The 26,930-nt window shown below is 40.4% G+C and overlaps 1 protein-coding gene across 2 annotated transcripts in view; it reads right to left on the reverse strand.

Moving 5' to 3' along the window:
- Positions 1 to 780: 780 nt before the first annotated feature.
- rasa2 (RAS p21 protein activator 2) overlaps positions 781 to 26,930 on the reverse strand; it is a 34,852-nt gene continuing 8,702 nt past the window's right edge. The window contains exons 5-24 of one of the 2 annotated variants that reach the window (XM_054794009.1): positions 24,379 to 24,455; positions 21,245 to 21,328; positions 21,095 to 21,167; positions 20,916 to 20,992; positions 20,416 to 20,517; positions 18,113 to 18,266; positions 17,760 to 17,908; positions 17,368 to 17,482; positions 15,606 to 15,680; positions 15,220 to 15,343; positions 14,002 to 14,108; positions 13,718 to 13,801; positions 12,253 to 12,330; positions 12,072 to 12,145; positions 10,752 to 10,858; positions 10,334 to 10,416; positions 8,377 to 8,585; positions 6,532 to 6,635; positions 4,413 to 4,593; positions 781 to 3,236 (exon numbers count right to left, since the gene is read on the reverse strand). In XM_054794009.1, the coding sequence (XP_054649984.1) occupies positions 3,185 to 3,236; positions 4,413 to 4,593; positions 6,532 to 6,635; positions 8,377 to 8,585; positions 10,334 to 10,416; positions 10,752 to 10,858; positions 12,072 to 12,145; positions 12,253 to 12,330; positions 13,718 to 13,801; positions 14,002 to 14,108; positions 15,220 to 15,343; positions 15,606 to 15,680; positions 17,368 to 17,482; positions 17,760 to 17,908; positions 18,113 to 18,266; positions 20,416 to 20,517; positions 20,916 to 20,992; positions 21,095 to 21,167; positions 21,245 to 21,328; positions 24,379 to 24,455 (2,109 nt within the window). In that variant the 3' untranslated portion in view covers positions 781 to 3,184. Of the gene's footprint in view, positions 4,320 to 4,412; positions 4,594 to 6,531; positions 6,636 to 8,376; positions 8,586 to 10,333; positions 10,417 to 10,751; positions 10,859 to 12,071; positions 12,146 to 12,252; positions 12,331 to 13,717; positions 13,802 to 14,001; positions 14,109 to 15,219; positions 15,344 to 15,605; positions 15,681 to 17,367; positions 17,483 to 17,759; positions 17,909 to 18,112; positions 18,267 to 20,415; positions 20,518 to 20,915; positions 20,993 to 21,094; positions 21,168 to 21,244; positions 21,329 to 24,378; positions 24,456 to 26,930 lie in introns of both variants that reach the window. The other variant, XM_054794010.1, reaches the window with a different exon arrangement.

Here is a 26,930-nt window from a genome sequence, read left to right on the forward strand (position 1 = left end):
TGAAATTTCTGACACAATTGAATACAAGTAAATGTAATTACTTTCATAAAGCGTCTTTCTACAAAGAAATGAAAGTTCATTCCTCTCGTTTACACATTCACACATGCACTAACATGCTTGGAAAACAGTTAGGCACCAAAAACAATGTGTTTGATCTTCTCAAATTTTTGGTGCCCGTTTCCGAAGTATATAAGGGCGTGTGTGAAGGTATAAACGAGAGACATTAACTTAAATTTCTTTGTAGAAATGCGCGTTATGAAAGTAAGTACATTTACTTGTATTCATTTACAGCGCAGCCTTGACACATCCAATATGGCGGCGACATTGACCGCAGTGGACAAACCCACTCGATGACGTGTCTATCTGTCATGGGTATTTCAGCCAAAAACACATTTTGATGTGTATTGGCAGCCTCTAGAGGGCGCTATTACGGTTCAGGGTGCAAGTCGTGTAGTGTAGTGTGTAGGGATGAGGGAGTACACCACTATCTGTCTGTTGACCCATCTAAATAATCTGTATCCGTATCTGTACTCGGAGTGGGCGGGGCATAACCCGGAAATGGTCGTGATTTAACCGGAAATGGGTGGGATTGACAGATTGATCAGAAGTTGCGATATGTATTACTTATTATTCAGCTATATGTATAAGTGATCTGTAAGACTGTATTTACTTTTTTTTTTTTAATGATCTCTGGCTCTAGGGAGGGGCGGTCGCTGTGTGCGACTGGCCAATCACAGAGCGCGAAGACTGAATACATAAGTGATTACCCAATGAGGATTTTTCTTCATCACGATTACGGATAATGAGGAGCTTTACTCGTTTGATGCTCATGCTCGGCCAAAATGCTTTATCCGTAATGGCTTCTGGTCTAGAAGTATCAGGCTCACCCCTAGTAGCGTGTTCTTGCTACGGTTGGGCGATACTACAAATTTACCAACCTTAGGCTCCGACGCTTTATTAATATATATTATCATTATTATTGCTACACTGCTCTTAGAATGTTCTGGCGGTCCATAAAAAAGTTCCACAAGCAAGAGAAGCTTTGGCAAAATGTTTATTATACACTTTTGACACAGAAAGACCAAGGGGGTATACTGCGAAAGTGGCTCAACAAACCCAGGCTTTGTGCTCAAGATGCAGCTCAACAAAATCTAAGTTCCCCAAAGAAAGTTAAACGATACTGCAACGGTGGTTATCAACTTACTTTGTCAACTGCTGTTCTCGGCTTTGTGCTCAGTGCGCGTTCACAGAAAAGGGGGCATTTGACGTCATAATATTTTACTTCCTCTCAAAAGCGAATTGATCCCAGTCAGTATATTTTACACAAGAGGAGCAACTCGTTATTATGGAGAGTTATGAGGAGTTGAAAAAGATTATTATTGCCAAAAGCAACACTGTCATTGCCAATAGAGGAAGGAGGACCGCTGGCAGAATAATGCTGAGCATGTAAATGAGCAAGTTAACACTGATTCTATACCCTACAAGTCATTTAGCAACACTCAGCACTGCACAATTTTGACATATTAACACTTATCCATTTAGAAAAATGAATAAATTGGAGCAACAACTGTCTTTTTTCGTCTTTGAAATGTCTATATTGTCATATTTTACTGCTCTAAATTATAAAATGCTGTACTTCGTTGTGACCACTAGATGGCAGTGTCGACGTGTTTATGGCGATCTTTTCCTTTGAAAAGTGTTTTGTTGTCAAAAATTGTAATATTAGTCAATCACAACACAACTGAACACAACAGTTTTTAAATGAAACTTGTTTTATTATTAACGGAGAAAAAATCCAAACCTACATGGCCCTTTGTGGAAAAGTGATTGCTCTCCCCTGTTACAACATAACCGAGATTAATTGAGGTCTATCAGTCTGGAAAAGGTTATAAAGCCATCTCTAAAGCTTTGGGACTCCAGCAAACCACAGTGAGAGCCATTATACACAAATGGCGAAAACATGGAACAGTGGTGAACCTTCCCAGGAGTGGCCAGCCAACCAAATTACCCCAAGAGCGCAGTGATGACTCATCCAAGGTCACAAAAGACCCCACAACAACATCCAAAGAACTGCAGGCCTGAAGGAAAATGTCTGGCCATCTGTTCGTGACCTCAAGCTGAAATGAACTTGGGTTCTGCAGCAGGACAATGATCCAAAACACACCAGCAAGCCCACCTCTGAATGGCTGAAGAAAAACAAATTAAAGACTTGAGTGGCCTAGTCAAAGTCCTGACCTGAAGCTTACTGAGATGCTCTGACATGACCTTAAAAAGGCCCTTCATGCTGGAAAACCCTCCAATGTGGCTGAATTACAACAATTCTGCAAAGATGTGTGGGCCAAAATTCCTCCACAGCGCTGTAAGAGACTCATTGCAAGTTATCTCGAACGCTTGATTGCAGTTGTTGCCACTCAGGTCCAACCAGTTATTAGGTTTAGGGGGCAATCACTTTTTCACACAGGGCCATGTAGGTTTGGATCTTTTTTTCTCCCTTAAATAAAAAGTTTCATTTAAAAACTGCATTTTGTGTCCAGTTGTATTGTCACGAATTACTATTTAAATTTGTTTGATGATCTGAAACATTTCAGTGTGAAGAACATTAAAAAAATAACAAATCCAGCAGCTGCTTTAAAAGAGAGCGACCTTCGTTGAACAGGCAAGCATGGCTTTCCACTCTTAACACCTCGCTTATTCACTAAACTTGCTTCGCAGTATACCCCCAAGTAGAGACCACAACAAACTACAGGACTTTCTTAAAACTGTAGAAGCATTGATGTGCAATAATGCAAGTTTGAAATGCCATTTACACAATTCCCTTTTGTTCTGTCTTGCAAAGGAATGCATGAAAACAAAGAAAAAGCAGAAACCTTGGAGAAGCGTAAACAATGCGACGTACCAGCAGGGCAACATGTGACATCAATATTTAAGAAAAGAAAACATACAAATAACTTTTTTCTTTTTATTATTTTTTTTTTAAGAAAATTGGGTTAAATATACAAGAAGTGCGTTAGAAATAGCTGACAGACCACAGACAAAAAAAAACAAGTAAGTCTCAAAATAGTGGCTAAAAAAAAAACTGGCTAAGCCAAGATTGTCGCACTTGTTGTTTTAATTACAAATTCAAGTTTCTTCTTTTCAACACAGCTCAGGTTGATTAAAAGCAGTGACAGGACATAAAAGACTATTACTGGCGTATCGATGTGTGGAATGCTGGAGCGCGGGTACTTCGGACACCTCTGTATAAATAGAAATGCCGTATAAATAGAAATATAATCACAAGCTGGGCCTCATTTCCACGGATGCATTTAGAAAAACAAAAAGTGCTTTTACATATCAGGATTTGTTTCCCTTTATGGACGTTTGTCTGTTCTGGCAGTGATGCTGCAGCAGCAATGTGAACAAAGAAATGTGTTCATTTCTGAGATTGTCTGCATTTCCATGATTAAGAGTTTGGATTTCCTTCATAATTGCTCTCGTACCAATATGAGCCACAGACAGGATTTGCACTCGCATCCATGCCCTCTGCCTGCCTCAAGACACGAAAATGTTATCAAAAACATATGCTCTAAACAAATATATAGATATTAAATTTGTTTCCACTTTTAAAATAGTTGTATTCAAAATACATAAATTTTGCTTTTCAAGTCAAAAGCTATGAAATTGTCTTTGGTCAAAAAAATATCATAAAATCAACAGGAGGTGAAAACACAAAATGATGATCATGTAACTGATCGAAATGGGGAAAGCTGATACCAAGTATCTAGTAATCAGTTTCTCGTTGAGAGAAATATTAAAGTGCTTCTGCGTGATTTATTCCCTCAGGGTTTCATGTGAAAGAACATCCAAAGAAAGGCAGATTGGCTTCTTCTATCTCCTTAAGTATAAACATCTGTTCAAAGGGGGAAAGATGCTAAAACATCAGTAGTGTTCAGGACGGTCCCGCTTAAAGGTCCTCCCTAAACCTAAAACTGGGTGAATAAAATAAAAATAGCAGCCTACTCACACAGATGTGGACGTGAACAACAAGGAAGGAGGCTCTTTATACGTAAAAGGACCTAAAGTCAGAGGAGGCGGGCCTCGGAGGTGTGACGGCATACTGCGTAAAGATGGTGACAAAACCAAAAAAAGGACGTCCCTCATAAAATCCTACACAAGTTGACTTGTTGTTAGGATCCCAAAAGTCAGGACCTCCTTGGGGACACATGGCGAGGGCTTCCTCTCTGGAACTCCCTGAGGACATCCACCTGTGTCACTGGTGTTTTCTCTTCAATGAACTGGCCTGGCCCGGTTAGGGGTTTTTTCCCACTATTGGGTTGTCTCTAAAGACCAAAAAAAAAAAAAAAAAAAAAAAAAGCTGCTTTTTCTGAGGAGATGTGAAGTGTGTGCGATGGAATTGAGTGGCGAGGACTTACAAGCTGCCGTACTGCGCTGTGGCGTCGCCTCTGACCTCGTGCTGCCGCTGAAGCTCCACCATGATGTTTCGGAGCTGTTTGAGAGTCTGAAAGGTCTCTTTGGGTTCCTGAATAATGAACTTGGAGTATTCCTCCTGCTCTCGCTGGGGCCCTTGGTACACTGCCATGCTGGCACATGCGTCTAAGTAAAGGAGACATGCGCTTTATCATGTACAGTGGAAACTCAGTTTTTGTCATTAATTTGTTCCAAAATGTCAGATGGTAACTTAACCGTACAAAAGCTGAAGCAATTTTTCCAAATCCAATTACTTCCTTACAGAAAAAAATGAACAAAAATAACTAAATTACAAAAAAGATAATTAGAGTTTTACATGCAGAAAACAATGCAAAACACATATGAACGCCAAAACAAATGGATAAATGAACATTTAACATGACTTTTACCTTTATTGAAGACTAGCAAACATGGAGATGAGTGGAGGGAGGAGAAGGGGGAATTGATGGAAGAGCCATGCAGACTATTTCATTCTCGTCCGTTACAAACGTAACTTAAAAGAGTGCACGGTTAGTGCTGTATACTTGCTCGCTTGAACTTTGTTGTAAACCTCAGCAGCAGGTACAATCATCAACACACACGCTGGCCCGGCTCACTGTCTATTATGTGTCTCTGTTAAATCATTCCCCATGCAACCTGAGTTAACTAAGGAACCTTTACATTACAATCCTATTATAACATACGTATGCTACCTTCACACTTTGCTATGACTTCTGTGTTAAATTCAGTAGTGTTTGTCACCTTCTTTATCAAACTTCTGGCACTTGCAACATTTTGTGGCTTCATTGTGGGTTATTTTTCATTAATAATAACAAAAAAAGCACAAAGAACTGTCAGAAATACGCAGTGCGCTTGAACGCTTGCTTTATTAGCACTTGGTGAACATTGCTTATGAGAAGGAAGAAAGGAGACAGAGTTATTCGTTGTTCACTGTGTGTTCTATGAGCAAATAAACCGCCCTCACACACATAATAAAGATGACTAGAGGATTCCCTGGACAGAATCTGTCTACAGCGTCACAACTCTATAAGAACCACGATCTACTCTTCACAGAGACTGAGTCACCAATGCGTGGATGCTTTATTTGGGTACTGTTTGACCGTAAGATAACAGAGACAGCGCCAGAAAACAGAGACGTATTTTTGGCAATAACTTTCGTCAAAATCCTACAAAAACCTGGGCATCTGAAAACAAACGTTCCACTGTATATCTGCTTTGCTCGTATTCTAGTCTGCTGTTGTAAAAACACCAGGCTGCTCATGGCTCCACTGCTTTGAGTTGAGCCAAAAATTAAAAAAACATAACCTATGTGAGTCCAAACTTTTTTCCAGCGAGGCATGCAGGAAAATGTACCACTTTGGATATTTTGTGCATTAAATAAGCTAAAACCAATCCAATATGTTAGTTAATATATGCTAATCTATCTGAACAAAACACCAACATCATTGTTTTGTGTTATACATAAGGAAATTAGTGTAATATCTAATAATATAGCTTATTAATAGTGCATTTATTTTATTTTTACAATATGCTGAGGGCCAATAAAAAATGAGCCCCAAGGGCGCACTTGGCACACCCCCGAAGTAACCTATATACATTATATATACACCTATATACATTCAAAATTTGAATGCCAAAGGGATGTACACTTTGGAACTTAGTTCATTAGTTACTCTACATACTTGTACAACTACTTGTGAGTTATATAATTTAATCTGTTAAACTGTAATTCTCAGCTTGTTGATGAAGTGCAACCAATGTTGTCATCCATTAGTGAAAAAAATGTGCAGAAAGAAATGTTTACCTTTCTTATTAACAGAGTACCTACACACTGTTGTATCACGGTGGCTTGGTTCGCATTGGCTGCCACAAACTCTGCTGTACTGTCAATAAAGATAGTATCACGGCAGCAGTTTGACCCTGGAACTAATTCATCTTATTTATTTCCCTTTGGAAGTCATGTGACATGTCTCAAAAGTCATTAAGGTTGCCCTGTATTGTGAAAGGTGCTCGCTACATCCCCTGAAAGACTAAACATTGAACTGATGTGACAAAAACACTGACCTTCCATGTTTTGAAGTTTGGTATCATTTGCAGAGAGGAGGGAGAAAATCCTCTCAGTTTCCCGATCACAGTCGATGTCCAGCTGCAGGTTGGCCTGCATGATGCTGAAACACGAGTGCAAAGCTGAGTGAGGATTTGTTAGAAGAACGAGGTACTGATGTTCGAAGTGGGAGTGTATTATTTTCTCTTTTGCATTTGTTCATTCATTTTCTGTAGCGCTATCTTGTTCAGGATCACGACTAAGCTGAAGCCTATCCTGGCTGACTTTGGGTGAGAGGCGGGGTACACCATGGACTAGTCACTAGTCAATCACAGGGCATATACAGTGGTGTGAAAAAGTGATTGCCCCCTAAACCGAATAACTGGTTGGACCTGAGTGGCAACAACTGCAATCAAGTGTTTGAGATAACTTGCAATGAGTCTCTTACAGCGCTGTGGAGGAATTTTGGCCCACTCATCTTTGCAGAATTGTTGTAATTCAGCCACATTGGAGGGTTTTCCAGCATGAAGGGCCTTTTTAAGGTCATGCCACTGCATCTCAATGTGATTCAGGTCAGAACTTGGACCAGGCCACTCCATTTTGTTTTTCTTCAGCCATTCGGAGGCGGACTTGCTGGTGTGTTTTGGCTCATTGTCCTGCTGCAGAACCCAAGTTCGTCTCAGCTTGAGGTCACGAACAGGACTTTTTGGTAGACTGCAGAATTCATGGTTCAATTTATCACAGCAAGTCTTCCAAGTCCCAAAGCAGCAAAACGGCTCCAGACCATCACACTACCACCACCATATTTTACTATTGGTATGATGTTCTTTTTCTGAAATGCACCGTTACTTTTACACCAGATGTAACACACACCTTCCAAAAAGTTAAACTTTTGTCTTGTCAGACCACAGAGTATTTACCCAAAGGTCTTGGGGATCATCAAGATGTTTTCTGGCAAAATTGAGACGAGCCTTACTGTTCTTTTTGTTCAGTAGTGTTTTTTGTCTTGGAACTCTGCCATGCAGGCCGTTTTTGCCCAGTGTCTTTCTTATGGTGGAGTCATGAACAGTGACCTTAACTGAGGCACGTGAGGCATGCACTTCTTTGGATGTTGTTGTGGGTCTTTTGAGTAGTCGCTCTTGAGGTCATTTTGGTTGGCCGGCCACTCCTGGGAAGGTTCACCTGTTCCATGTTTTCACCATTTGTGGATAATAGCTCCCACTGTGATTCGCTGGAGCCCCAAAGCTTTAGAAATGGCTTTATAACCTTTTCAGTTGTCTTGTCATTGACTAATATTTTAATTTGATTGATGATCTGAACCATTTAAGTGTGACAAACATGCAAAAAAATAAATCAGGAAGTGGGCAAACACTTTTTCTCACCAGTGTTTATAGACAAACAACTATTCACACTCATAAATATTGACAATTTATAGTCTCCAGTTAACCTAACATGCATGTTTTGTACTGTGAGAGGAAAGCTGCCTTGTGTGTTTCTGCTCTTGAATATTATTGCTACGTTTTTCTTTCTTTTACCAAGTAGCGGCAGAGTTTTACCAAATATTTAACATCTTCCTGAGCGGCATTTAACAGGGGAACCTATTGTACGCATAAAAAGAGTGATAGGCACTGGAAAATGCATCTTCTCTAAAATGTGTATGTATAAAATGTGTTGCAGCTCTGTAATTGGGGATCATTTTAAAAACATCATCTGCACACAAACCTTTCCAAAAACGTCAGTTTTTACAACACTGTTCTCACGTAAACATGCCCTGAGTGTTTGTTACGTAAACAAAGCAGAGCAGTGTACTGAATAACAGTGCTAATAGTAGATTTGTTTTCTTCTGCTTGAGGTGAAACACTTACATTGTGCAGGGCTTACAACCAGGCGCACTGCTAGTTTGGCTTTTGCAGCACTGCCAGGCTCCAGCGCTGTAGTTGGATGGGTGAAAAGTGGCCAGGCGGCACTCATTACAGCGGCTGACTTGGCCCAGGACATCCAGCCACTCACAAGCTTCCACACAGTTTCCTGCCTGCACGTACAGCTGCTTCTCAGAGTGGACCACCTGAAACATCTGACATACCACACACACTTGTGTCTGTCAATGTTCCATCTCTATTCAAACTCAAGGAAGTGTCTGTGGTTCTTAAACAACCCTCACAACATTTTCCATAGAAGGAGTCCTTAACTCATTCAATCAAAAGTCAACCCTTTCAGTACCGGCCATTTTAGACGATTTTTACTGATCTTTCAAGGCACACAGAATATTGTGTTCTATGGCTATACAAACATAGAACCTACCAAAAGAAAGATTAGACTCTAGTCTTTGATCATAAAAAAAGTTTTTTTCTACCTTTTCCCATTCTTTAGTAATCAGCAGTAGAGCATAGGTAAGTTTCAGGAAAACATCAGCTCCTGACTAAAAAAGGGAGGAAACCAGCTTTTTGTGAAAAGATATTTCAAGCATAACTTTCACATTTGGAACTGAACTATGTGAGTGCATGTGTGTGCGTGTGCATGCATTATAATTTCCCTACAATGCGTAAACTGCACGCTACACTCCTCCACGCTTTCTCACTTCTTGCTTCCTGTCATGTATGATTCTTCCATTCACATGATCCCTGCCGGGCTCTTGTCAAATGCACTCCTGCTACCTCGTGGCCGATTTTATAGCTTAAAATTGCTCTAAAGTGAAATGCACTAGTGGAAAGTTGCGTCATCACCTCTTTTTGCCTCTTACGCAAAAAAACCCCCCAAAAACGTGAAGACATATAAATAGTAGGGCTGTCAAATGATTAAAAATTTTAATCAAATTCATCACAGTTTTCAAATTAATTAATCATGATTAATCATCATGCAACACTATGTTACTTTATATCACCACGTCATTTTCCTATGTATTTTAAACTTGCAAAGAGTACATTTGGAATACAGGAAGTGAACAAATGTATTGCAATTGATGTGAAACAGAGTAAGATTAAATAAGCTTTGCTTCTTCCTACTACTTTTTGGACATGTAGAACTGTGAATTGTACTAAGTGATGTATTCCAATGTAACTTGTATGCATGTTCAAAATAAATTAAACCATTACCATTACCACGTCTAAAATATGCCCATTTTTACTGTATTTTATTGTAAGAAAGACAAATGACAGGGCAGGTTTATATTTGTATGCATTAGCAGCGCCAAATAAAAGTAAAATTTAAATTAAGTTAAGAGATGGCGCATGTCTGAAAATCTGTTTACCAAACACTGGTTTCTTTAATAGCAAATATTTGAATCAGACTTTTAACTGTGTTATTATGAGCAACGAGGAGTTGCGCTCAAAGACACCATGTCATTCAAGTTGAATTTGCATGTTTTGAGTGAATTTTCTGGGATTTCCAAGCATACTTAAATGCAGCAACTTGTACTTCCGCATTAAGAGTTACAAAGTGAATGATAGGTATATCCACTTATTGATTTTCATTACATTTCTGTTTATTTAGACCACCCATACACGCGCAATAAAGACGTTGTTGTGATGTTCGGAGTGTCAGTGAACGCATCTCATTGTCTGTCTCATGACAATGAGGAAGTGTTGTTGCAATGAATGGACTAGAGACGTGCTTGCTTGGAGTCGGAGGTACATATATGGCATTGGATTGCACTGCTGTTGATGTGTTCAGGTAAGAATGAAGTTATAAAACAGTGTCAGACACTGTGTGACTATTTTTGACAGCCCTAATAAATACGTTGTTGGGATCGGGCATTCGGTTCATAAAAACGTACAATTACGTCTTTGGTATTGAATGGAGTTGATGATAGCAAAATTGACTTACATTTTTACGGTTAAAGGCACTTTCTTCCAGTTTCTCCACTGCCTGGATGTTTTTCACATTTATGATACAGAGGGCCTCTTTCACTGAAATAAAACAAGTCATTGTAAAGTCAAAATATTTTGTAATTTTTCAAAAATAATTTGAGCAGCAAAAAATGAACCAAAGAGTATTATTATTCATCCTTTATTGAAATTCAAAGATGCACATGTAGGTATATTGATTGTATGGAAGCTGTAACAAAATAAATAACCTAAATAGATTTACCACCATTAGAATTTACACAACAACAGTACAAGAAATGTGTTTGTTTTAGAGATTTGAATCAAACTTTGGTGCCATCTGCACCAAATAATAACAAGAATGATCACTGACAATGACCTGTCCTCCATGTGAACGTTAAAAAGAAACAATTTCTAACCTTTATGTTTGTGATAGGAGAGCTCTCTGTTGGTCACTCGAAGCCATCGCTTTTTAAAGTTTTTCTTGCCAAGCCGTTTTCTCCCTTGGGCCCGTTTCTGTACTTCCCTAAAGAGTGCAGACCCCGGCATGACTTTTTTGTTTCAGTACACCCTCTTTTTAGTTTCAATTCAATTATACCGCTGGATTCAAAATGGAAATGTGTATTTAAAAACGCATCTGTAAAAGTGCAAGAATGATGAAATTTGCAGTAACAGGGAAAGGATTTTTTTTTTACATTAGGGGTGTCATGATACACTCAACTCACGAGACGATACACGATATTGGGTATGTGTGTGTCCAAAGGTTTGGACACACCTTCTCATTCAATGCATTTTCTTTATTTTCATGACTATTTACATTGTAGATTCTCAAAACTATGACTGAACACGTATAATTATGTACTTGTGAAATAAATAAATGTGTGAAATAACTCCAAATATGTCTTATTATTATGTCTCATTATATTTTAGACATATATTTTACGTCTTATAATTAATTTTTTTTGATAGTGCTGCAAACCCTTGGTGTTCTCTCAATGAGCTTCATGAGGTAGTCACCTGAAATGGTTGTCACTTCACAGGTGTGCCTTGTCAGGATTACTTGCCTTATTAATGGGTTTGGGACCATGGGGTTGTATTGTGTGTGTCCAAGCTTTTGGCCCGTACTGTATGTTCACGCTAAAGGAACTACAGTTCCCATAATGCTTGGAGTGCCAAACCAGAAAGTATATAAGTCTGAAGTAGTCCGAAATAGGTGGTAGTATCACGTTTTGCTAGGTCATTTACAGAGATTGTGTTTTGGGCTGCATATGACTTAACATTTGATCAAATTTAAGTAAGTTTGATCAAATTTAAGCATGTTTGATCAAATGTAGAATTACGACAGCTGTTGAACTCCGATGAAAAAAACAAAAGTCACAAGTGACGCTGGGAACACCGAGGTAGGTGGGACTGCAAGGTGTATAGTGGGCGTAAAGCTCGTAATTTGGCAATGCCAAAGTTCACAGTCTGATTGTCTGCCCTGTTCTTGCAAGGCTGCTTTTCTCTAAACGACAAATACAGTCACGTTTTGATCTCGTGACACCCCCATTTAACATGCATATGATTCTCTTCATAATCTTCTCAACTGAATGGAATCATTTGAGAGCTCATGCTAAAATGGATCACAATGAATGTGTGGCGTTAGGGTTGGATGTAAGAAGGGCAAAAAGAACACAAAAAACATAAATAGCGCCTGCATTTCTCTCCTGCTGACAGACAGTTTAAGAAAGAACTCTCACCCTTCCTTTAGAACCACTGCGTCCTCCAATCCACTCGACTCTTTTGAGACATTTGAAGATATTTCATCTAGAAACTACAGCCAACAGCAGAAGAAACTGGAGTTGTTAAATGCAAAGATAACAAAAGATAGCAAAGCAAAGATAGCAAATATACAACATATATTATGCAAGAAACAAATACCTTTTTAACTTTTTCAATGCACTTATCTTCCTGGAATGATTTGAAGAAGTCATACATGTATGATTCTTTGAAACTAGACTGAAGGGGGGGAAGAGAGAACACCATGTGGCTGGGTAAATTAAAACAGGGGGAAAAAAAATTCAAATAAACCACAACATGCTCATTCTCACTTCTGTTTATATGTAAAGACTGTTTAATGTTCCAATCTGTTCAGGCAAGTAAAACAACAGACTTCATCAGAGCCCTTTTAAGATCACTTTCCAGACTCTGAAATATTTCCTTTAGAATCATAAATTGTTCATTTCACACTCGTGTGTGACAAATGACCAAAATCAATCTAAACACATCAGAAGCACTGACTTACATTTACATCTAGAATTTGTTCCGTGAAATTGTATGAAATTATTCCAGATAAGTCTGTTGTCTTTTTTTTAATCTCTCTTATATTCCTTTATTCCCATCGATTTATTTTTCTAGTGTGTTTCTTGGCTGCACTGCTTCCAGTACATGTATGTGTATGTTACATTTTTTTTGTCCCATCAGAGGTCAGCTTTTATGTGTTGCCATGTCAATGTAATCTGCCCGGGGTCTTCAGAATCAGTAGTGTTAGCCATGTCATTTAAACATTATCAATAAGGCTGTTTCTTTAACCAATGAGAGTTCAGATTCGCCAGGGCCAGCTAGCAGGCGTACAGTAGCGTCAGCATTTTTATGTCCTCTGATTGGTTGATGTCACAAAGCCTGTACCTAACACTCAAAGTCACCAAGGCACAGCTCTTAATTGATCCTGTTCCGACACAAAGACAGGCGTCATGATTCAACCTTTCCATGTGCATAAAAATAGATGCTGTAATCATATAGTAACAGGTACATTCATGATAACATGTAATACTTACAGCATTTTGGTCCTTTTAAGCATTACCGAAACTTCCTTCCTGGGTGCATTGGTTTCACAAAGCAACATATAAACAAACACCTACACCTAGCATTAACACAGCAGTAACAGCAGCTCCAATATGTAGCGTTACCTTTTGGTAGTGGCTTGAGGCATTGTGAGCATGGCGCTTACGTGCTGCGGGCGAGTGTTTGGTGAAGCTAGTATCTTGCATTGTGCCAAGGTGTTGCTGTAGCCTGGTTAGTATGCACGTCACATTATACAGTATGTAAATGGAGCGTTGTTGGCGCTTTTTTTTTTTTTGTTTTTCCTCAGAGGGCTTTATAGGAGGAATAAGTTCTTAGCTGCAACTTTTTAGCTGTTTTTCTATCTATGTTTTTCTATCTATCACACAGAAAAGAGAGACATAGTGTACGTGTTCATGTCTCACATAAGGATTCTGGATGATGGGCAAAATTCCAAAAAAAGTGCAGTTTTCCTTTAAGGCCCAGGTATCAAATTTAGCACCCGGCGCTGGAATTATATAAGATGCAGTCAATCTTTCATTCCAATAAAACCCATTCTACTTACCAGTTTTTTCGTCAAACTGCCCCAGCTGCCCAGAGTCTGGATGGTTTTTGAGATGAGAGTAAGCGTGCGGGAAATCTCAGAATCCTAGAATGAAACAACATTTACAAATAACTACCGTAATTTCCGGTGTATAAGACGTGCCGGTGTTTAAACCCCAGGGTTCAAAGTTTAAGAAAAAAGTAGCGGCTTATACACCAGAAATTACGGTATGTTGTATCTGCTTTCTGCCAATGTAATGCAAGCCTATTAGATAGCTGTTTGAAATTGTGGTGCTGAGAACTTACAGGATGATGGGAGCGGAGCTGGAAGGAGTGTGGTGAAAGGACAGCAACAGCAAAGAAACGCAGGAACACAAAGCTGCTGACAGCGGAGTACTGGACATGAGGGTCAGCTGTTGACAGACAATTTCCCAAAAAATTTAATGTAATTATCTTCATTGGATTATTAACATTTCTTGGGTTTGGCACAACACACTCCACGCTGTGGTAGAAGTATCTTTTCAATTGTGGATTACAAATGATGTAACTTCCGGTGTATAAGACGCACCGGCCGTACCCACAAAATTTAGAGAGAAAAACAGATTTGTACATATACAGTATGAACTGCACCTGACTATAAGCTGCACATGTCCACGTCATAAAATGGCATATTGTGGCGCGCACAAGTCTGTGAGAACCAGGTAGCTCTCTATTTGACAGGAGCCAATCATGAGCTATGAAACAACTCACGAGCTTGTCAACCAATTGGAAATCGCAGGTCGTCATTTCTCAATATAACAATTTGACTCACGGTGTCATCTGAGTTTAAAATAAAAAAAAAACAACTATTTTAACGGCTTCCCATCATGCATTTAGTCCCGGCAAAGCATTTCATTGGACATGGCTGCCGGGGCACTGCAATGAGTCATCAGCTGCCTTTGTCCACCAGAGGGAGCCTCTCCCCTGGCAGCCATGTCCAATTAAAGGCATTGCTGGGATGCATGATTGCAAAAAAAGTTATTTTTTAATATTTATTTGTAAGATGACACCGTGAGTCAGACTGTAATATTGAGTAATGACCTCCTGCGATTTCCAGTGGGTTGACGAGCTCGTCGTGAGTTCACTTACAGTTTGTGATTGGCTCCTGCCAAAGAAAGAGCTACCGTTTCCTCACTGACTTGCGAGCGGCACAGTATTTAAACAATTAGTAGTAGTTCTGAAGTAAAGGAGATGTCACAAGATTGGAACATAGCCATAAATTTGCCGCACCGCTGTATGAGCCGCAGGGTTCAATGTTGAAGAAAAATGGAGCGGCTTATGCACCCGAAATTACAGTAGATCTAATTTACTACTGCTTTAATTGTTGGGTAATTGCAGCTTTTCGTTACAAACCCAGCTTTTTTTCAACCAATTCTGTGTGCTGTCATTTACATGACATTGGAAACTGAACAGATTCTGAGCTTTCTTAAAATATACTCATGTAGTTGCCAATTTTTTAAAGACAAATCAACTTGAAGTATTTACCTGGAAAATGTTTGCAGGCCAGGTGTCTTAATGACCTGAAGACCGCACACATGAGTGGAGGGCAGTTGGCACTGGATTGAGTAATAGAGGAAAAGACTTTCTGGACATAAACCTGTAGGTTCTCCTACAGAAGGAACAAGAGCATGAGCAAGAGCAACTATGAAAATAAAGTCGCAATTTTATCAAATAAAAATTCCCCATACAAATTCTAATATCTGAAATCTGCAGCCGTTGTCTCTTTGTAGAGCCCTGGCCTATATATAATAAATCGGGTAAGATACATTTAAATAGACACTTGCACATCAAACTTCGCATACAGAAGATGGTGTTGATGTGCAGTACCAAAAACAAATGTCTTGAAGTCTGTTAGACAAGCAAGCATTTACCTTGTTGACCTCCACATTGTCCCCTTCTTTTAGCTTATTGGGATCAATCTCGCACGTTTTATTCGATTCACAGATCTATAACAACAAGAAAGCAAAATAGACTTTTATTGACTAATTACAATGTATGATTCGAAACACAACAGCTTCAGTGTTTATGCAGGTATACAGGTACATTTCAATAAATTACAAAATGAAATCAAATAACTTTTGCACCAACAGTTCAATTCAGACTAAGAGACCAATTAAAGACTCGGGAAGTTTTTGCAGTTAATTTGCTAATCAGAGCACGAACCAATAGTTTACAATAACATTGAAAATTCACGCCAAAATGTTGTGGTCTTAACTGCATTTTTAATCTCGAAACGTCCTTAGCTTCAAACAAAGAAGCTTAGTTTGCTAACAAAATAGCAACCGAAACCGGAATTCAGTTACATTGCCCGTCTATGATGTCATCAGCGGTTGACTCGCAAAAATGTGTTTTTAGTTTTATGTGCATAAAACAATTCCAAATGCATATAAATGATGAACGATCTGTAGAATATAATACAGTGTTCCCTCGTTTATTGCAGGGGATAGGTTCCCAAAAGAGCCCACATTAAGTGAAATCCGCAAAGTAGCTGACTATGTTTTAAGGCTGTAAAACCCCTCACTACACACTTTACTCAGACAGGCATTAACATTTTCTCACATTTCTCTCTTGTTTAAACACTCTCCAAGTTCAAATTTCGTTTGAATTTTAATGATCAACCTACTGGGTTGGACACAAGAAATTATTAAGTGACTCATGCATATTTCACTCCTATGGCCGTGCCCTTTCGTCCTGGCGCCGTTCGGCTGTTGCTCCTGTCAGTGTATTTTCCTCACACGGTTAGCTTATTCTGTTTCTTCTATTGTTTACACTATTTGCGGTTAGCTAGCAGCTCACACTCTTGGAAAGTTTGGTAGCCATGACCACAACAAGAGGAGATTGACAATGGTCTACAGCCAATCAGGATGCAGAAGACAACTGGCAGTGCAGACAGAACAGAGAGAAGAGAGAGACACCGCCGCCTTGTGCTAAAGCACAGAAATACGACACTCCCACAATGCAATTCTTCTTAAAGGGCCAGGCTCAGCCTGTAACAGCGTTCATATGCTGAAAAAATAAAATTAAAAAAAGCACTAAAATTGCACTAACCCCCCCCCCCCCCACACACACACACACACAAAAGGTGAACCGAGATGGAACACTGTAGTCTCACTTTCTGAATTCCATCCATCCATCCATCCATCCATTTTCTATACCGCTTCTTCCTCATTAGGGTCGCGGGGGCATGCTGGAGCCTATCCCAGCTGACTTCGGGCGACAGGCGGGGTACACCCTGGACTGGTCGCCAGCCAATCGCAGGGCACATATAGACAAACAACCATTCACACTCACATTCATACCTATGGACAATTTAGAGTCGCCAATTAACCTCACCTGCATGTTTTTGGGAATGTGGGAGGAAGCCGGAGTGCCCTGAGAAAACCCACGCGCACACGGGGAGAACATGCAAACTCCACACAGAAATGCCCAAGGGAGAATCGAACCCAGGTCTTCCCGATCTCCAGGCTGTTCCTGTATTGGCCAACGTGCTAACCACTAGACCACCGTGCGGCCCTTTCTGAATTGAACTACCAAAATAAACTAAAAGTTATTGAGATGTACCTGTGTACCATTTTCAAGTGTTCAACTGGGCTTTATCTCCAAATGCATGTATATGTTTTTTGTAGCGCATACCTCATCAATTACAGGCTTCAGAGTAACAGCAAGGTAATTCTTCCCCACGATCTTCATCATGTCATCAATGCAGCGCGTTGCCAGTGAGTTGCCACGGAAGATAGTGTTAGCCTCCCTGTATAGAAACAGACATGCTTCACATCCCCTATCATTTATCATTTTCCAAATTTAGTTTAGGGTACAAAAGAAAAATTGAAACACAAGCTTGTGGCCCCAGTTAAAATTCCTAGAGTTACTAAATCAATGCCAACAGAGTCACGAAGGGAACTAAAACCAAAAAGTAGTGTTTGTAAACAGGAACTATACAGCAGTATGAATGTAACCTGTAACGTTTACCAAGCCAACCTCAGCAACTCTGTGTGTTTGTGCTGCAAGCGTGCAAAAGTTCTCACTGAGTGTTGTCCAACTCCAGCGCTGCCACAGCCGAGACGAAAGGCACAAAACGATTGTGATGCAGGAGAAGTCGAACCGTGGGCAGAACAGTCTCGTATCGTTCTCTGCAGATGTCCCCCAGGATGTGTGCTGCTGACGCCGAGATGGGCTGAATGGACGGAAAAGGAAGTGAAGAAGGTGAGTGGGTGAAAAAGGAAATACACCAATTTGACTGTACAGCGCAGTCTGCGGTAGAGAGAACTGGTTAAGAAACTAATAGTATGTGAAATTTAAACAATAAAAACAGTGATGGTATTAGGCCATCATAAGCGAAGTCCTTCACAGATTATACATAGGCTATGAATGGTCCTACCTTCACGTCAGGAGATTTCAACAGCAGGTTGCAGAGTGGTGTGTAGCAGGCAGATGGCAGCACTGTGTCTTCTACGTAGGCCAGCTTTAGACGCAAGGATCCCAAGTCATCACACTTTGACTTGCTACCATTCCCTTTAGGTTGGAGAAGATACCTTGCAAACCAACGAGATGATTTCTTAGTTTGCATGTATGTATGTTACATAAACGCCTGAAAACTTGCAAACGACAAAGAACATGGCAGTATAGGAGTATAGTTCAGCAACACGGTATGACTAACTGGTAGCGGTGTCACGAGACACTCAGTTCGCGAGACGAGACGATAAGTGAGATTGGGTTGATGAGAACGAGACGACTTTAACATTATTTTTAAGAAAAATACAATGAAAAAATATGACTGGACAGACTTTTTAATTTAACTGAATCACAAAACAATTCAGGTGCATTTCGAAATGTTTATTGTGCGTAAAGAAGAAAGACGCCAGACGCCTGGACAACCGCTGAGGAAGGCAGGCTCTGTCATTGACACCGATCAGGACAGCCTGACATCCGTGGCAGAGCAAAGGACACCAGGGAGGCTCCTTTCCATCGTGGACAACCAGCATCATCTCCCAACAGAAGAGCAGTTTCAGTGGCAGATTACTATCACTGCCCTGCTCAACCGAAAGACTGAGCAGATCATTCCTCCCCCACGCCATGCGGCTTTTCAACACAGCAGTGGGGGAGCGATAAAAACACACACAGGTCTGGACTTATTACATTATCATGAATAATTACTATAATGTATTATTATTATTATTTATTATTATGTATTATTGCACTAGCGCTGGGGACGTATTTTCTCATGGCGAGTCATACTGTCGTACGATTGCAGCAGCATCTGGCTGAAGGGTCTGCATCTTGATGTGTATTTTTTTTTCCCCTCATGAGAAAACTGGGTCGGTGGTTATGTTTTCAGTGGGGAAGTTCGTTGCGTTGCACTTTTGTTGCCACCGCTTTTGAAAATAATTCAGGATCACGTTGCTCATTTGGTTTGAAACGAAACTATTGCTACACCGGGGCATTTGGCTTTGTAAGCAGCTTTTTCCCCCTCGTAATTTCTACTACGTTACCTTGCATTGCCCCTCAAGAGGCGACACTCTTCTGCTGTGTGTATGTTAGCAGCCCCGCCTCCTCTCATACAGACAAAGAAACTATATGACTGACAAGAGGGCTCACTTCGCTCAACCCGTTGTTTTATGAACCAAACGCAGCCAGGGGCTGAAAACAAGCACAGAATGAATCTTCTTTGTGCCTGTTTGGAAGTGAGAAAAACAGACACGCATGCATGGCAATATATCGAGGCCGGCAATATATCTAGTTAATTTTCATTATTAAGTTAATTTTAATTTATTATCAAGAGTTTTTTTCTCAACGAGAAATCTCGGCACATTTTAATCTTGCGGGATATCGTGAAACGAGAGCTTGTGACACCCCTACTAACTGGCATGACTCTCCTGGAATGTTTCAGCATTCATGGCTCTTGAATCAATGCACAATGTGATTTACATCTGCACTCAAAACCTGTCAGCTGGGTGCAACATATGACCCTTATTAGGCTTTAGCATAAGTGAAAAGGCATGGAGTGTACAAATTCATTTGCAGGGGATTAACCGTGCGCTGCGACCATATACTGTATTTCATATCAGCTGCTCATAAGTGCTACCGAATAAAGTGATTAACTTCCCGTCGGTGCGTGATAAATCACGCTTCTGCCTTTGCAATCTGTGTCCTCTTTTGCTGGTGATGTAACAATTCAGCTGTGACTTTCACATACAGTATAAGTGCAATATTTAATGTTACCATGGTGACAAGGACTATGGCTAAGACTTCTGCAAAGCTTCATATCATATCGTTCACACTAATTGAGCCATAATTTAATGTGGTTAATTTCTACAATAGATTGTTTCTTTTTAAGTGATCAAGAGAAGTATATTGTTATTACGTTTCCAACCACAGCATGCAACATAAACGAAGCAGACTGAACCGAAGTCAGCTGCACAGTTTAAAGGCTACAGGTGTGAAATCACCCCGAGACAAAACTTTCATGCTTGTTTTGGTCAAAGCTGAGCTAGTACTACTATTACAGTTCAGTTCTTTATAATTAATAATACAGAGCTAACAGTGGACCACAGCTAGGGCAGACAGAAATATGTTGAAATGGAGATAAACATTATAGTTTTTGAAGCGGTATAGAAAATGAATGGATGGATGATAGAACTTTGTTAGCAGTGAAATAAAAGTGTTGTGCTTTCCCATCCTTACCAGGCTTTGTGGTTGTGATTATTTCGCAAGATCTTGACATGAACCCGCGTTTCCCCCAGGAACACATCCTGAGCCAGATTCTCATTATTCCATAAATCCACTCTGAAAAGGTACGAAATGCAATTATACCATAGACATACGCCAGGTAACAGGTGAACCAGGTAAGACAAAATTTCACATAACCAAATAAACAGCAAAAAGGTTCAGTGGCCGTTTCAGTTGTGCTTTTCTGCTTGGTTCATCAATGTCAATCAAATGACCATGCAACAATTCCACTTCAAATCAAATCCTCCAAACCATGCATGAGGGTTTACCTTAAAATTTCGTCTAGTCTGACCACAAGAGCTATGAGTCCCCTGTGATGGAGAAGGCCCACTATCCTTAACCACAAACCAAGGCTTTCCATCAGTCCACTTTGATTCACTAATTAAGTTGATCATAGTTTTTTTCTAATTGAGGGAATAGACCAAAGGCATTTTTGAACAAAAGAAGGAACTAACTTGATCTCTAGTTTTTCAATGTCCTCCTCCTCCACTTGGAAATGTGACTTTTTGGAGTAGCTGCTGGACCGTGTGACCTGAAAATGAACATGTCATTTATCACTCCTCTTCATAAGCAAAGCGTGAAGTAGCAAGCTGAACACTGAGTAACAGTGATGGGCAAAAGTATCAAAATGTACCTCAAAGAAGAAGGTCTCTTCAAAAAGAGGGTTGCTGGTTTTCTTCTTGACCTTTGTTTTCTTTTGGTCGGACCTGATGAGAAATCACTTCACATTTTTGTCATAATGAACCTCCGTCATGAGGAGTATGTGTTTTACTGAAAGAGTTACCTGGCAGGTCCTACTAGTGACACAGTGGCATACGGGTCACAGATCTGCCCACTGATGAGTGGCAATCCCTGGCACTCTATTATCCTGCAGGTGACAAAGAAAATGCAGGAACAAAACAGACACTATCTGACTTCTATGACACATCTTATTTCTGAGTGCGGCTGATGTGCCCTTGTTATCCCATTACCGATTATAACCGCCAAAGAAGTTGAGCTAATATCAGTTCTGAAGGACAAAATTACTAACACTTGGGTTACTCGGCCTATTGCGTTACAGATCCAATAAGGGACTTAAAGTATTTTTGTCATAGGTCTTTGGGCAGCATGAGCTTAAAGCGGTTCTTCCCAAATAGTGGTGGGTTCACCCCCCCAGGGTGAGGTGTCAAGTGTCTGTAAGAGGCAGAGGGGAGGGGCTTTCAGTATCAGTGTCTTCATGCTTTGCCTGCCTGCATGGTATTCATGCTTGAACGATACATGAGCCTCCTGCTATGGGGCAGCAGTGCTCAAACTAATCAACAGGATGCAACACCTGGAACACAGGTGTGCTGAGCTGACACAGGATGAAATGACAGAAATAAAAAAAAAAAAGATGTGAGCAGCAAGGAAAACAAGGGGCAAGAAGCAGAACAAAAAGACCAGGAAATACGACAAAGCATACATAGCTCTTGAGTTTACTGTGAGTACGGTTTAAAATGAGGAAAGACCGGTGTATGAATCATTTGTACTTTTTTCTGTTTTGAGAGACTGAGCAGTCCTGCTTAAATGTTACAAATTGTTCATTGACAAAAGCTCATTTTATTCATGTATTTTCAGAATACTGGTGCCAGCAACTCATACAGTGGTTTGTACGTACAGTGTTCCCTCGTTTATCGAGGGGGGATATATCTTTATTATAATACATGTCTTAAGGCTGTAAAACATTTTATACACTTTTATACAGGCATTAACATTTTCTCACATTTCTCTCTTGTTTAAACACTCTCAAAGTTCAAATTTCATTTGAATTTTAATGATCAACCTACTAGGTTGGACACAAGAAATTATTTAGTGACTCACGCGTATTTCACTCATCTGACTGACTGTGCCTTGTCATCCTGTCGCCGTTCGGCTGTAGCATTTTGTATCCTTGTTAAAACATTGCTCCTGTCATTGTATATTCCTCACACGGTTAGCTTCTTCTGGTTCTTCTATTGTTTACAGTATTGGCGGTTAGCAAGCACCTCATTAGCTAGTTTGGTAGCCATGACCACAAAAGGAGACGGCACGAAGGAGATTGACTGACATTGGTCTACAGCCAATCAGGACGCAGAAGCCAATGGGCGGTGCAGACTAAAGAGCGAGAATAGAGAGACACCGCCGCCTATGTTAAAGCACAGAACTACAACTTTGAACTTCCCACAATGCAATTTTTCTTAAAGGGCCAGTTGGTCTCTTGGCCACTAAGATTGCACAAAAAAAATAAATCTGCGAAATAGCGAGTTTGCGAACACTGTATAAGTAAATGTATATGATCAGGTTCTCAGTACTATTTAAATTCAGTAGGGTATGAACAAAATGTTTGTAACCAACTTGTAAAACTTAAAATAGTAAAAAAGTCAGCATAAATGACTAAACAAAGTCTTTACTATACTCAGAATGTGAATAATATAAAAATACATTGGACTGACGACGTATTAGTATAGACACCAATTAAAAGTGTTGCTTTGCCCTTATGTATGGCTTGTGTTGCACTGGGACTGTGACTTCTTTCACAGTTGTTTCAGGTAAAAACAAACACACACCGTAGGAACCCTAAACAGGATGTGGCTGCTAAGCGAGGGTCACCAGGGAGTAATAATGCAGTCAGCCCTTCAGAAAACATGCAAGAGAGAATGTCAGGATGTTTGTGCACAATCTTCCTAGGTGTCATCACAATATTCCCGCTGGTCTCCTTAGTCCATTTCGTAATCAGCCACACCACCGCCACCAACACTCTGCAATGATCACCTTGCGTGATCTGACAGCATGGCTTGCAGATTTGCGCAAATCACAAGTTTTTCCTTTCACTTCTATGCCTGTGCAGTAGAGAGCTGACAATAAGTGGGTGACAGGTTTTTTTAATACTTCTGTGTACAGTTTGTAAAAATGATCCCCCATTCGCACAGAGAATGCCTGTAGACAAAAAGCAATGTCATTCTCATGCCTGTGTCACGCACCTGCACACCTCGGTCTTATCGCAAAGCATACTTTTTCTATTCTACTCTGTGCATATTTGACAGTTTGAATTACGACAGCAATGTGTCTCCAATGGTAGAGCGTTATCAAGCTCATTATCCTGCACACACAACAGCAGCCCTGCGATCGATCCGCCAATCATGAATTAATGTGACGTGCTTACTAGAGGTGTCACGAGATGCTGTGAGATTAAAGCGTGACAAGATTTCTCGTTCAGAAAAAAAAATGGCTCGTAGACACCAGGTCTGGGATTAATTAATTATTCACACAATAAATGAAAATGAACTGAATAATTTTGCCGGCCTCAATATATTACAATGTGCATGCGTGCCCGTTTTCCTCGACCCAATCTTGTGTATCGTCTCGTGAACTGAATGTCTCGTGACAGCCCTCGTGCTTACTCATTGCACATCCTCCCTTTTAGGAGATGGGTCTTTTAGTGTTCACATGGGAACGATAACGCCGGAATTCCATTTTGAGACCCTTTTACAAAAAAAAAATTGAATGACAAAGAATGACAGCAACAGAAAATCACAGTGCTTGCAGGCTTCCTGCTCAGTCACCATCACTTCCTCCTCATCGCACTGCTCTCCAATTATGAATGGCGCGTGCAACAATATGCATGAACTGTTGAGGTCTGACAATTACTCACTTGCATGCAAGCGTTCACTAATTCTTTAGTGAGTGCTTGAGCTGTCATTATTCTTGAGCTGTCATTATGTTACAATTTTGCGATTAGGCCGACTGCTTAAAGCAAATGTGTAGTTGAGGCCTACTAATAAGTATCGGGGGAAAAAAAAATTTCGGAAAAAATAAATATAACACAGCTAGGCCACAGGAAGGAAGAACGTTTTGGTGTTACAATGCTTGCAGAATCGGATGAGAGCCTACTTGAATGGTGACAAAAGGATAAATACTCACCGCACAAGTAAGTGTTGACCCACTGAGCCATTCTCTGTGATCACTTCGTTGAGTCTCATCTCCAGGTGAACCTTACCCTGTTCAGACAAGAGAACAAGGTGTGGCTCAATGAAATGTTAAATCACTGAGCTATGATTTCGTGCTAGATCAGTGTAAAGTACTCATAGTTGTTCTATTTAAGTCACTGACCTGACACATGGTTGTCTTGCTTGCTCAACCGGTATCCACTTAGATTATTAATAAGCTGGCTTTAAAAAGTTAAACATGGCATTTGTGATAAAGCGAAGAGTGCTCCCGTTCATTTTCTACAACATTGTTCAGCTTTATTGCCTTTTAACCGTATTTACTTCTGTGCTCTGTTTAGCGGCCCAACGTCACGTCAGTTACCGCTTGTCCTCATTAGGGTCACGAGCAAGCTGGAGCCTATCCCAGCTGACTTTGGGCAAAAGGTGGAGTACACCCTGCACTAGTTGCCAGCCACTGGCAGGGCACATATGGTCAAACAACCTTTCACACTCACATTCACACCTAAGGACAATTTATAGTCTCCAGTTCACCTAACATGTATGTTTTGGTGTGTGGGAGGAATCCGGAATACCCGGCCCAAACGGAGATTCAAACCATCTCTTGCTCTCTCTCCAGACTCTGAGACCAACATACTAACCACTCACTGTGCACCCCCCTTAATTCTCCTCCAAACATGTCATATTTTGATCTGCTTTTGTATGAAACATTGATGTTTTGTCAACATTAATATGTTATATTAAACGTTTACTCCATTTTTAAAATCATTCAACAACTTATGCTTACTTTCTACATTTCAATTAATTGATAGGCATGTATTTCACTACTTCCTGGTTTGGCTCTAAGCATCATGGGAATTGTAGTCATTTTTTGCCGTAAACAAAAGTAATCTACTGCAATCTATTTTACATGTGTCTACATAACTACACATCAACATAAACAATTAGTAGAAGCAGCTACAACTGCCATCATTATGTATTGCAGTTGACGTAAAACGGATGCGAGGTAAAATTAAATAAGATAACATATATACAATAAATATTTGTTATTATATTCCTTTGACCTGAGACACAGCACGACCTCATGTTTGATGTCATGCAGTTTAAGGTTAACAGAGGTACCGCATGTGCGATAAGAGCCACAGCAGATGTGGATTTTGTCATCACTCACAAAGATCGGATGTGGTGAAGGCTTTCGGAAGTGGCAGAGAGCGAGAGAACAAGTTGAAAAGTGAAAGACAGCGAGAGAGAGCGAGATAGAGACAAACATGACGCCCACACACATGCACCCTGTCTCTGCAATTCAGCACTTGGCTAGGTTTGCGAATGCCTCTTTTTAATGCAAGATGTAACTCAAAGCCTATATTAAGTACTATGCATGAAATCAAACAAGCAAATTAACACCCATACCTTTAAGTTACTTAAAAGTCAATGTGGTAGAAAGGTGGTGTGTCTGTCTGTCACACTAGTTCCTTTTATCAGAGCAGACATGCTTGGATCTGAGCAAACATAGCACACAGGCTTCATGCCTGACAAACCAAACAAGAGGAGTCATTACAATAACACCTCCATCACTTACTGATGTACCTTTACAGTTTGAAGTGTCTACATGTGAGTGAATCAGTGAAGCAGCACATACCCAGAATAGTATTGCGTGGGCTAATGGCATTTACAGTCAACGCGTTAGCAACAGCAGTACAGTGCCGGTGGTGCGCAGACCACTGTTGCCAACTCCTGAGTAAGAAAAGTAGCTATTGGCTGTCCTAGAAGTCGCTAGAAGTCACTAGACTTCTTTGTTTGGTCATTTCAAATTGGCCATCGCTTCATCAAAATAAAATCATTTTAATATTTTATCTCTCAAAGTCTAGCCAGCGAAATAATTACATCTGGACTCACCTCCAGTCTCCACCTTTTATCTTGCAGTTAGGACTACTTGTTTCATTTATCACACAACTTTCTTCCATCACACGCACTGACAAGTAAGTGACCAAGTTCGAATGAGGCTTGAGTGTAATGAGTAGTCATTTAATAAAGATTAAGAAACATTTACGTTTTAGAGCCCACTCTGTAACTCCCACATTCCAAAAACATGCATGTTAGGTTAATTGTAGACTCTAAATTGTCCATAGGTATGAATGTGAGTGTGAATGGTTGTCTGTCTATATGTGCCCTGCGACTGGCTGTCAACCAGTCCAAGGTGTACCCCGCCTCTCACCCAAAGTCAGCTGGGATAGGCTCCAGCATACCCGCGGCCCTAATGAGGATAAGCGGCATAGAATAGGGATGGGTGGGTCCCGCTCTGCAAACAGGGTGAGGGTGAAGCGTTGCGCCTGCGTGATTCATAGAGCTCGCTCTCAGTGTGCTGCGGAAGCTGACTGTGCACTGACGGCTCGTGACCGCTTTGGGGCGGGGCGGTGCTGCTGCTGCTCAGTGAGAAAAGAAACTGTAGGACAATACATGCTTTCACGCAAATCCCCCCAAATACCACAAAACTCCCCAACTACGGCAGAAAAAGTTTTGACAAAATAT

Source organism: Dunckerocampus dactyliophorus, chromosome 12 (assembly GCF_027744805.1).
Source record: "Dunckerocampus dactyliophorus isolate RoL2022-P2 chromosome 12, RoL_Ddac_1.1, whole genome shotgun sequence".
NCBI classification, from domain to species: domain Eukaryota; kingdom Metazoa; phylum Chordata; class Actinopteri; order Syngnathiformes; family Syngnathidae; genus Dunckerocampus; species Dunckerocampus dactyliophorus.